Source organism: Cyphomyrmex costatus, unplaced genomic scaffold (genome assembly GCF_001594065.2).
Source record: "Cyphomyrmex costatus isolate MS0001 unplaced genomic scaffold, Ccosl1.0 scaffold264, whole genome shotgun sequence".
NCBI lineage: Eukaryota > Metazoa > Arthropoda > Insecta > Hymenoptera > Formicidae > Cyphomyrmex > Cyphomyrmex costatus.
In genome coordinates, this window is record NW_017276736.1 from 57576 (window position 1) to 70854 (window position 13279).

Below are 13279 nucleotides of genomic sequence, written 5' to 3' on the forward strand. Positions count from 1 at the left end.
AAGTGTTTTTAGATTTTTGATTCTGCTTTTAAATTCTGAGTAATTTTAATCTAAAGTTTCAAGATGTGAAAACTCGAGATAAAGCTAGTGGTAGCGTCGTGAATTTGACATCGACATGAACATATACACGCATCAAGTATCATGTCATCATGTCAAACGGTTATATTTTTATTTTATGCACTTGGCGTCGCGACGCTACCGCGTCGCTTGATCTATATTCTTAATAATCTGGATGAAGATAAGATAAAACCATTTCTTCATTTAGACTAGATGATTATCTGGATAATTTTATCGAGATAATGAAAAACACTATTGATTACATACTGTATTTCTTAAACTCAGTTACAATTTCGATTATTTTATAAAACGGGAAGCGGTTAATTGTATACAAGAGGTGTGTACACGGTAAACCATGTCATTTTTAACAATGAATCAGAGTTTTATATTGCGAATTATTAGGATTATTTTAGTTTTACTATATTTTAAAATGTTTATTTAGTAAAAAGATAATTATATAAGATGATAAGAATTAGAATAATAAATATTAAAAGCTAACTTATATTGTTTTTATTATTTTAAACTCACAATCAAAATATATGTTTTTAACATATTTCAAATATTTTCTCAAATTACTATTTATTGTAGTAATTAGTTCATCACAGTTTAAACAAACTTATAATACTGTTACGTCCAAGCCCCAGGATTCTTTATTGCATAGGACATTTTAAGGATTGAGGAGGGGGCATGGGAGGACGCAACTGACACCGCTCTTGTGGCAGACGCTTCAAGACGCGTGCCACAAGTCGGAGACGCAATAAGGTGAGAGATGTGGGTCAACGTCAGCGTGCGACGCTATTACCCAGTCCTGCGACTGTGTCTCCGTTGGTCCCCTTTTAGATCAAGGAATTTAATCCTTTTGATCAGGGATCGGACCGTGCGACTTAGTGGGATGAGGAATGAGTCGAGGGAAGTTCTGAATAAATTACAGGAATTTAAACGTAAAATAAGATTTTTATTTTTATTGCATGGTGAACAATTTAAAAATGAATTATTAGTTAATTGATCAATACGAGCTTAACATTTCTATGAATTATTGTTTTAACATCGAAAGAATTGTTTATATTCTAATCTTAACATTTCTATGAATTATTGTTTTAATATTTGTACGCGTTTTTAATCATAAGGTACGGCTTGTATATATATGATGTTGAAGGTTCTAATGAGGGAAAGGGAGATTGAGTATTGAGGTATTCCTCTAATTCGAGGTATAACTCGTTATTAGAAATATCTGGTTCGAAAGGAACGGGGGAATATGAAATTGGGGTTAGAGGAGGAAAAGAGAGTGATGTAGAGTCTGGAAGGGGAAGAGTCTCGGTTTCGGTCAAGTCTATGATATACTGTTCATTGTTGTCTGTGGTTGTATTTCGTTATTGTTTGTTGGTGTTCTGATATTCCCTGGCACTTGACAAGTCTCGTTTGAGGAGGTTCTTGATTGAACCCTTGTTACGGTTGGAACTCTCAGTCGGCGCAAACGTTCAATCCTGCTCCGCTTTCCACGTCCCGCTCGGTGTTTATTATTCCAGACCATCTACCATTATGACCATCTCTCATTAGGAAATTTTAAACAGGAAAAGAAGAATCCAAGGAGAGAAAGAGAGAGAGAGAGAGAGGGAGAGAAAGAAAGAAGGAAAGCAAGAATGAAGGAGAGAAGGAAGAAAGCATAAAGAGCAGAGAAAGTAAATCGCTTGAGGCGTCAGACGCTAAGTAATTCAGAAAATAAAGGAGAAGAGAGAATCGCTTGAGGCGTTAGATGCTGAAGCAACTCAGAAATAAAGAGTAAGGAAAGTGAATCGCTTGAGGCGTTAGATGCTGAAGCAACTCAGAAATAAAGAGTAAGGAAAGTGAATCGCTTGAGGCGTCAGACGCTGAAGCAATTCAGAAATAAATAGTAAGGGAAGTAAATCGCTTGAGGCGTTAGACGCTAAGCAATTCAGGAAATAAAGGAAAAGAGAGAATCGCTTGAGGCGTCAGACGCTGAAGCAATTCAGGAAATAAAGAGTAAGGAAAGTAAATCGCTTGAGGCGTTAAACGCTAAGCAATTCGGAAAAATAAAGGAAAAGAGAGAGTCGTGCATGAAGAGGGAAGGAGAAGAGAGAGAGATATAGTAGATGGTCAAATAAAACAACGAAAAAATTGACTTCTTACTTTTTGGATGTATGGGGTGTTAATGGATGGCTACCGGAGTCCCTTGAAGGTCGGGGCCTATGATGAAGCAAGGTCCTAGACTGGCTGGATGTAGTTACTGATTTGGTCACAGGAACTCCGAAATTTTATAAATGTCACACGCGAATCACTGAGTGCGAAAGTTCTATTGAGACTGGTTCTAAATGTAATATCTAACTGTCAAGAATTTGATCCGCACTATTGGAACTAAGGAAGTGAAGTCTTTTTCGTAGTCTCGCGGCTTCATATTTATACTGGCGGAGGGCAATATGCCCTTCTTTGTTTGCGAGAATCAAATTTTGGGAGTAGAAATGATTTAGGTCAAATGTGTGCTGATGTATCGAAGATTCAAATGGTTTAATCTTAAACCGGAAACGCGTGTGCAGTATCGAACGCTGACCTATAAGCTTCTTATAGGATCTATGAGTGGCGGTTGGTCTTTTAACTTCGCGACGCGGCCAGCTGTAGCGTCTGGTAGCTGAATTTGTTAATGAGAAAAATTTTCTTTAATCATCTAATAGTTGTCGATATCTGCTCATCCGTTTCTCTTAAAATTTGAAGTAAGAAGCAGGAAGAAACGATATTATTTGTTTAGGTTTTCTCGTACTCCTTATTACACTTAGTTTCGTTAATATACTTGTTATCTATCTAACGTTCCACGGAAGAAAAGAATCGTGGAGTTCTCCGGACGTAACAATACATATATGGACAAATCCACCGTAGTTTAAATTTTTGAGAAACTGTGATGTAGTTATGAATGTAGGGTAAACCCGGTATATACGCCGCGTCAGGAAATACGCCGCAGAAGTCAGAAAAAATAGAAGGAGTGGGGATAATTTTCCGTCAATTACTTTGTTACATGCCTTTATGGTATATTAGTATTATGTTATGATTTCAGTTCTTTACTGTTAATATTAATGAAATTATTGCGAGTTAAATCGATTTTTTACTGTAATAAGTAGTGCCATCATAATTTATAATCTACATAAAATGATTATTATAGAGCGTGTAAAAGACTTAGTGGTTATTTTGCAATACATATGTGTAGAGGAATAGTAAAGCATGTTGTATAGCAAAATACAAGTGCTTTGCTCCTGTATTGTTTGTTTAATTAGTTGTCATATATATCCCATCTATTTGGGATATATGGCATTTTTAGCGAGCGGGATGCTGTGCCGCAGCACAGACGCTCTATTTAAGAAGTTTTTGTTAATTCTAACAATTATACATTGCATTAATGCATAAATGTTGATAAATCTTAAACGTTTAAAGATTAATTTCAAAGATTTGAAGCTATTTAAAAAAATTGTATTAAGTCCTATTTGTATTTCAATTTTCATTCTTGTTCCGAGATGTACCGATTATCGGTCGATAAGCGCGATCCGGTGCGCTCTTCTATTGTGTAACGCGAGAGTGCGGCGTCTACACGATAAAGTGGATCTCGCGGCGTAGCGTGATTAGAATTTGCACAAAGTATGCGATTTCTCCCCCCTGTCTGTCTATCGAAACCGCTCGAGAAGAAAGGTTCGCTGCTCTCGCTTCGCTCGTGCGTCTACAATCGAGAAAGTTCTGGAATCTCGGGCTTATAAAGTTTTTCGGTAACGGCAAGTTCGTTACGACGGAGCAATTTCGCAAGACGTACGCGATATCGCGTACCGCAGTTATGTATAGTCAATACCACGACGCGATTCAATTATAGACTAAGTGTCATAATTAGTGGAATTAATAAAGTTAAGTGTTCAAGTAAAATACGCGTAGCTCATTTCGATCCTGGATTCACTCAGATTACGAATTCACAGACCGACAGTGGAAAGTTGTTCGTAAAAGAAACATTTGGCGATCCTGCCAGGATACTGAGCTTTCTACGTGCAGTGGAACACATTTATTCGAGCTCAAAACTCACTCGAATCTCGGACAAAATTCAATTGATCGCGTCGAGGCACAAACGTGAATCTCGTGCAGGTCACACGTGGCCCGCGGTGCGCGGTCGATCTCGAACAGCGGCCATTAAATCGCTCCGACCACGTGTTCGAACGGAAGCGAATTCGTACTTGTGGGACATTAAAGGTGCAATAGAAGTACGTGAACAATAAACTTCCAACGAAGGAACGGAATCTTTGAAGGAATTTGTGTAAGTTTCCAAGTTACACACGTAATACAATGATGATGCCAGGAAAAGGCGAATTTTCAGATACGCAACAGACGGTACCAGCCTCAAAGGAATCGGTGAGTTTGCTGTTGCTTGAACAAGACCAATTTTTCCAATCTATTCAACGAGTCACGGAAATCCTCGACGGAGGAGCCTTGATTAGTCCAGAACAAGTGAATACACGAGTCAGCTACATCCAGCACCACTGGGACAGAATCTGAGATTGCTACTAGCGGCTACCGAGCAGGAGAAGAATCAGATGACTTACTTCAAAAACGGGGAGTATGCATCTATGGAGCTCTACGTGTTGGACAGCATCAGCAACTTCAAGGCATTTCTTCCTGGTGAAATTGCCAACCCGTCAACAGGTGCAACGCAGGCGCCTTCACCCTACCGGATTCAAGAAGTACAACGACTCGCGCAAGTACCGCGCATAACCTTACCACGGTTTTCGGGCACATATAAACTGGCCAACATTTCATGATTATTTTAAATCCTTAATTGTTGATGATAATTCTTTTGATAATTTACGAAAACTTCATTATTTGAAGTCTTGCCTTGATGGAGAGGCCGCGTTATTGCTTAAAAATGTGCAAATTACTGCGGAGAATTTTGATATTAGTTGGAAGTTATTAAAAGATCGATTTGCGAACAAGCGAAGATTATTTCACATTCATGTTTCTAATTTATTTTCACTTAAAGCGGTTACTTGCACAGGGTCTGCGGTTGAATTACGGAGATTATTAGATAACGCGAAAGAATCCGTCGAAGCATTGAAAACATTAGGACATCCCGTACAGGACGATGTTTTAGTTTATCTTATTTCTCAGCGAGTAGACCAAGAGACACGCAAATTCTGGGAACTTAGTTGCGGGGAAGGTGATGAATTTCCGACGTTTGATGAATTAGAGAAATTTTTAAATTCACGGATAAGAGCGTTTGAAGCAGCTTCAGTACAATTAAATAAGACTCCCGTTACCAAACCGCAAAAGGCGAATGCACAAATTCATCTTTCTGAAGCCTCTCTATCAAAGTGTAGTATATGCTCCGAAAATCATCCAATATATAAATGTACATCCTTCCGAACTATGTCGGTAGATCAACGTTTGGAAATGATTAATCGTAAAAAACTATGTAAAAATTGTTTGTTGCAAATGCATCGTGGTAAACCATGTTCGAGCAAATATTCGTGTTTTCGGTGTGGTAACCGACACCAAACGTTATTACATCCAATTGATGTCGCAGAATTGGAGAAGGGAGGGGATGAAGGGACCGACTCGACGAATTCTGGCGATAAGCCGTCAGTCTCTAATTCTATAGACTCTACTTTGGTGCAGTCTCATTTCTTTAATGGTCCTCAACCAGCACATGTCGTACTTGCGACAGTTTGGGCCCTTGTATCCTCTCCCTCTCAGAAGGTCGTTAAGGTCAGAGCCTTGCTCGATCAGGGTTCCATCCATACGATTATTTCAGCGAAAGTGGCTGAGTTGTTGGGCACGAAGACATATCCAGTCGCAGTGAGCATGGGCGGAATTGGAGATAATAAAGCCGAACAAATAACTCGGGCAGCCCCTATTACGGTTACTCCAGCGCAGGGCACGGGCCCGACGTTATCAACAGACGCGCTTATAGTGCGCTCACTGACGACATACGTGCCACGATTTCAATCTTCGCCAAGCGATTACAAACATCTTCGTGGCCTTCAATTTGCTGATAAACGGCCAACCGATGCAACACCCGTTCATCTTCTTATCGGTGCGGATCTTTATGCATACGCGCTTCGAAACGGCCTGCGACGGGGTCAAAGGGACGAGCCGGTCGCACAAAATACGATTTTCGGCTGGATTATTTCGGGTAACACGACAGCCTCAGTAAGTTCCTCGATACACCCGGCTCATGTACATCACTCGCAATCCCTATTCGATCTTGACGCATCGATGCGCAGATTTTGGGAATGTGAAGAAGTTCCTCTGCATACACCTCCTACCGAGGAGGATAACCGATGCGAAAATCATTTTCGCACTACTCACTCCCGTTCTGATGGGAAATACATAGTCAGAATCCCCTTTAAGGAAGGACCTCCTATTTCAATAGGCAGTACTCGAGCTCGTGCGGAGCGAATGCTGATAACCATGGAGAAAAAACTCGCGCGTCATCCGGACGTAGGCAAATTATATTCGGAATTCATGCGTGAGTACGAACAACTCGGACACATACATCCGGACACGAAGGCCTGTCAAAATGACAATCAGTCGGTATTCTTACCCCATCACTCGGTACTTAAATCTTCAAGTACAACTACAAAACTTAGAGTAGTATTTAACGCCTCAGCTCCTTCCACGAACGGGAAGTCGCTAAATGACTATTAATGGAGCGGTCCGAAACTTCAAAAGGATCTCGCTCAGCTTCACAATCGATGGCGCACTCATCGATACGTATGTTCGGCGGACATCGAGAAGATGTTCCGTCAAATCTCGGTACACGAAGATGACCGTAAATATCAAAAAATCTTATGGAGATCGTCTTCGGACTTCCCAATTCAGGAATTCGCGCTAGCAACCGTCACTTACGGTACTACCAGCGCTCCATACTTAGCAATGAGAGTGCTGCGACAGCTTGCCGACGACGAGGGTCATGCCTCACCTTTAGCAGCATCGATCTTAAGGGACATGATCTTCGTGGACGATGTATTGTTCGGTGCCCACGACCTTTCCGAAGTACGCGAAATTCGGAATCAATTGGTGGCCCTGCTACGCAAAGGCGGTTTTAACTTGAGAAAATGGACTAGTAATGCTCCAGAATTACTCAACGATATCGAACCTACCAATCATGGCTTGGCACTCGAAAAGGCATTCGACCATAACGAAAGTGTACGTATTTTAGGTTTAGCTTGGAGTCCGGGAGCGGACGTATATCGATTTTCTGTGATACAGGAGGAGTATCCTGTCGTCTCGAAGAGAGTAGTCCTCTCAATAATCTCTCGACTTTTTGACCCGTTGGGTTGGCTCGCCCCCGTAGTTATAGTCGCGAAAGTCTTCATGCAATCCCTTTGGAAGGAACCATTGGAATGGGATACCGACCTTCCCCTGCCCTTGAGAACGACGTGGGATAGGTTCTATGCTTCACTCCCATTCCTTACCCAGATCGAAATCCCTCGGTGGATCGGTCTCGCTCCAGGCGTCGTTAAGGTAGAATTGCACGGATTTTCCGATGCTTCCTCATCGGCATATGCAGCCGTAGTATATGCAAGAATCGAAGACGAGACCGGAAGAGTCACCGTTAGCTTACTATCTAGCAAAACTAAGGTTGCTCCAATAAAACAGCTGACGACACCGCGGTTGGAGCTCAACGGTGCTTGCTTACTTGCTCGACTCACGGCGTCCTTGAGTTCCACTCCAGAATTTGCCTCCGCGGCGCGATATAGCTGGACCGATGCCACCATTGTCATTGCCTGGTTAGGGCAGCAATCTTCTCATTGGCGAACTTTCGTGGGAAACCGAGTCTCCGAAATTCACACCTTATTACCCGAAGTCTCGTGGCGTCACGTGCCTGGCCCCGAAAATCCTGACGATCTGGCATCTCGTGGCCTGCCTCCTCAAGAGATCATCTCAGAGCAGCTTTGGTGGCACGGCCCTCCTTGGCTTAGCCAGAGTGTTTCGAATTGGCCAACGTTTATTCCTTCGTTATCAGAGACGGATTCATTAGAGGAGAAAACGGTTAGCGCCCGGGTGCATCTCGCTGCGACAAATGAGGGTGATATAGCGAGCAGATTCTCGTCTTGGCCAAGACTTTTGAGGGTTACCGTCTACATATTTCGATGGTTAGATCGCTACAGGCGGGGGCCAGCTACTTCCCACACTCTGACACTAAATGAGAAGGAAATTGAGCACGCCAAACGGCGGTGGATCTCGTTGCTGCAGACACGGCAATTCCCTAAGGAGATTCACACACTTAGAAGTATAGAACCTATTAAAGACGGGACTCATCATTTGTGTCTAGGAGTCGAGTTGCACCGCGAGAGTCCTTTGCGACGCTTAAACCCCTTCCTGGACGCAGACGGACTCTTGAGGGTTGGAGGACGTTTGGGTAACAGTACATTCGATGAAAATAGAAAACATCCGTATATTTTGCGAAACGACCAGTTAACGCGATTAATTGTATTGGAGGCCCACAAACGTTGTCTCCATGGCGGGATTATGATGACTTTGGCAACGCTTCGTAACAATTTTTGGATGTTGCAGGCAAGAAAACTCGTCAGATCGGTCATCTATCGTTGTGTCACGTGTGCAAGGATCAGGGCCGAGTTACCGTCTCAAATTATGAGCGCGTTGCCCGAATGTCGTGTATCGCTCCCGGCTCGTCCGTTTATAAATTGCGGAATCGACTACGCGGGCCCAATTTCGGTTCGCGTGGTGGGCGGTCGTGGAATCCGTTCGCATAAGGCGTACGTGGCGGTTTTCGTGTGCATGGCCATAAAGGCGGTCCACCAAGAGCTTGTATGTGATTACTCGACAGCTGCCTTTCTTGCAGCTTTTTATAGATTCTGCTCTAGGAGAGGTCTGCCACGGGCTTTGTACAATGATAGAGGAACGAATTTCAAGGGTGCGGACGAGAAACTGCGCAATGCGTACGTGGGTGCCCTTGCTCCCTCCGACTAAATGGGAACTGGGTAGGATCATTGACTGTCATCCGGGATCTAATGGGATGGTCCGTGTTGTTACGGTGAAAATTGCCTCATCAGTATATACGCGCCCAATCACCAAGTTGGCCCTGCTTCCAATTTCTCTAGATGATCAATCTAACCATTCGGACCACGAGACTTCCGACAGTTAATGCACTAGCCAATAGATTTATATTTCAATGTAGTTTAGTTCTAGTTCTGATGTTTATTGCGAGTGCTATTGTGACCATAACATCGCAAGGCGGGTGGTATATGTTCCGAGATGTACCGATTATCGGTCGATAAGCGCGATCCGGTGCGCTCTTCTATTGTGTAGCGCGAGAGTGCGGCGTCTACACGATGAAGTGGATTTCGCGGCGTAGCGATTAGAATTTGCACAAAGTCTGCGATTTCTCCCCCCTGTCTGTCTATCGAAACCGCTCGAGGAGAAAGGTTCGCTGCTCTCGCTTCGCTCGTGCGTCTACAATCGAGAAAGTTCTGGAATCTCGGGTTTATAAAGTTTTTCGGCAACGGCAAGTTCGTTACGACGGAGCAATTTCGCAAGACGTACGCTATATCGCGTACCGCAGTTATGTATAGTCAATACCACGACGCGATTCAATTATAGACTAAGTGTCACAATTAGTGGAATTAATAAAGTTAAGTGTTCAAGTAAAATACGCGTAGCTCATTTCGATCCTGGATTCACTCAGATTACGAATTCACAGACCGACAGTGGAAAGTTGTTCGTAAAAGAAACAATTCTGAACAATAAAAATTGTCATATATTAATAAACAATGCAAGTTACGTCGTCATTTTACATCTTATTTATAGATTATTTGTGATTTTCTTATGAATTATATACGAGTGGCCATATTATCCCCCCCCTATGGGATAAATGGCAAAAATGCAGGGGCTTGAAAAAGTTACTTTTTAATATGAAAAATAAATTATTTTGGATTTCTAATATTTTTTTTACAGTAGTAGATGATACAAAGTTTTTATTTGTATAATTAATTTGCTTTAAACATAGTAAATAATAATTGATAAATTAAGTTTTCGATAGGTGCGGCGTATATACCGGGTTTACCCTAAGTTGTTCTTCGTATAAAAAAAATATGTTTTCTCTTCGTATTTTTTCCCTTAGCAAGTACATATATAGATATTGGCGATTCGTGTCATTGTTATATTGTTTAAAAATAGAATAACTGAACTAAAACATCGAAAAGTACGATATTTATTCTGTGACTTTTGAATCTACGTTTCGCTCTTATTCATATTATAATTGCGCCGTTTCAAAAAATGTCATAAATATGATTGGAACATATAGTTCTTATATTAATGTAATTGTACTGCAAGGATCGATTATGTGCCATGCATCCCCGAAAAATAGGAAGCATAGAGAAACATGTGACTAAATTTTACAAAATACTAATTTTTTTGAAGTTAATGATTTTACGTACGCGCCGTGGAGTTGCTAGACAAAATTATTTGTGGAAGTTGTAGTAAACACGAAAACCAAGAATTGAAGCCATTTTTTAATAGTGTGCGTTAATCGAAAAGCTCACGCCAGCACTATAAAGCTTATTCTCAAGTGCGTCAATAAATTGAAAAATTCACATATTATTTTAACACTAATTCACATAATTTTTTTTGTTTTTCATATGAACTGTAAATCTTTCATAATATAATCTTTCATATAATGTCATAATCGATCACGTAATCCATAAGGGTACCATTTTTAGCTCATATTTTGAGTTATCATGTTAGAAGCGCGAAATTGCAAAATAATTTTTTTTTAATTGTTCCGCATATTTTAACTACGTGGTATCCTTATTTATTTTAATTTAATGACATGTATCATTTGTATAAAAGTTTTAATATCAATAGTCGGTGCCAAGTTAAATTCTACCTTATTACTTACTTAATTTTAATGACATTTATCATTTGTATAAAAGATCATATAATATGGATTTTTCCCATAAAATATATCGTTTAATTAACTAGTCTTTAAAAATTCTATCTCTAAAGATCTAAGAGGTACCATCCTTACACTTATTTAATTTTAATGACATGTATCATTTGTATGTATATATAAACTTACCTTTTTAAAAAAATAAAAAAGGTAAAAGAAGCGCTAAGAGTGGGTGCTGCTGGTCAAAAAATATTTGGGCCATTTTCACCAACGCCAATTACTTAATCGACTGTAAAACTGACTAATCACATTTGCTATTTAGTAGAACTGATTCATTTTTGAGATATAAAGAACTGTTATTTTGATCTCTCACCTAGAATACTATATTTGATTCAAGATTTTGGAGTACATAAGAATTCTTTTGAAATTAATACTGATCTTTTGTGATTCATTTTTGAAATATAAAAAACTGTTATTCTGATCTCTCACCTAAAACAGTATATTTGATTCAAGATTTTGGAGCTCTCATGTGTATGAGTTAAACAGTTTTCAATCACGTGTATCTTCATAAGTATACGTTTACAAACTATTATTATAATTAATAATTAATATTGTGAGGAACGATTGTTCTTTTAATCGGTTTTGTAATGACACCAAAACACTTATTACGGTATACTAGAATCTTTTTAAGACCGTATAATAATAAATAAGAAGAAGAAGCCAATAATGGTCGAAGCTGGATCACAGTGCTTATTATAATTGTGTGAATTTTACATACTGCGTATGTAATCCCCCCAAAATTCGCGACGCTGATAATTTTTCAGCATTGACGCATACATACTTACTACCGCAGTAACGTCACTTAGTTAAATTGACAAGCAATCTAACAATTTTGATGCTTATAGCATCTTATGGATCTTAATAATATGTTGAAAGACATATATTAAAATTTAACGATGTGATGTGAAAGTAATAATGATAAATTAAAATAGGTGAAAAATAAGATTGCGAAGAATATCACTTACTACGTTTATTAGCGTATTTGATTATATATATGTATTAGATTTTGTCATTGGAATTAATACATATTCACTTCCATTGCATATATTATCTTTCAATAATAAAATGTATTATGTTAAAATATTTTAGAGAACATCAATGTAAACATAGTAGAAAAATACCATTCGGATACCATCACCAAGAAAGAGAAATCATGATAAAGTTGTTAATACTGAACATTAGAAAGAATCATACAATAACGAACCTGAAGTCATATCACAGATAGAACACACTTTGTATAATTAACTTTATAATAAACGTACATAAAAGTGGATAAATATTCTTCTTTTACATCATTTATGCTTCTTTCTAATATTTAGTATTAAGATTGATTTCTCTTTCTTAGTAATGGTATCCGAACGGTATTTTTCCATATGTTTTACATTGATGTTCTCTAAAATATTTTAACATAATACATTTTATTATTGAAAGAAAATGCAATGAAAGTGAATATGTATTATTCCAATATCAAAATATTACACACATGTAATCAAATATGCTAATAAATGTAATAAATTTTTTTGGTATAATGTTATTACGAAATTGATTATCATAACAATCCTTTTTCACGCTATTAATTATTAATTAGAATAATAATTTGTAAACGTATACTTATGAAGATATACGTGAAAACTTGTTAACTTACACTCCAAAACCTTGAATCAAACATAGTGTTCTAGGTGAGAGAAATAACTATCAAAATAATTATCAAATAACAGTTTTTTATATTTTAAAAGTAAATCACAAAAGATGAGTATTAATTTTAAAAGAATTCTTATATATAAAAAATTAACCTTGGCATACACATAACGAGGTATTTAAGTACATGTTCGAGTTAGTCTGAGTCAAATCAGACATAAAGTTGGGATAATGTATACTGGCCTCGTCTAATGTCCAAGATTGTAGCACTGGCATCAAGAACTTTCAATGTATTCGGATCTAATATCTTTATATTATTATCGTTTTTAATATAATATTATTAATAAATATTTTATTTTATATTGAATAATATTTTATTTTTAATTATAAGAGTTAAACTGCGCGCGCGTTATATGTGATGATACACCATGCAAATGCAACACTGGTCTGCTGGTTAGATATATAATAGATAGAGTTAGATGATAGTAGAGTGAGATAACACATAAAGTTAAAGGCCCTCTATTATCGAAAAAACGAGATGGACATTTTCTCTGATTGACGACGTTGACAATGACGAAGGATCTTAAAAATAAAACGTGAAAATTCACAGATCCGGACTTTGCGTCGTGATAT

The 13279-nt window shown here is 38.7% G+C and overlaps 1 protein-coding gene across 1 annotated transcript; it reads left to right on the forward strand.

Annotated features, from left to right (window-relative positions):
- The first annotated feature begins 6831 nt into the window (after positions 1-6831).
- LOC108774572 (uncharacterized) lies at positions 6832-9030 on the forward strand. The gene has a single exon (XM_018540712.1). It carries the CDS (start codon positions 6832-6834, stop codon positions 9028-9030), a length of 2199 nt encoding a protein of 732 aa, XP_018396214.1.
- The last annotated feature ends 4249 nt before the right edge of the window (positions 9031-13279 follow it).

Coding starts and splice junctions, on each gene's coding strand:
- LOC108774572 (XM_018540712.1), top strand. CDS start 6,832: ATGTTCCGTCAAATCTCGGTACACGAAGATGACCGTAAATATCAAAAA.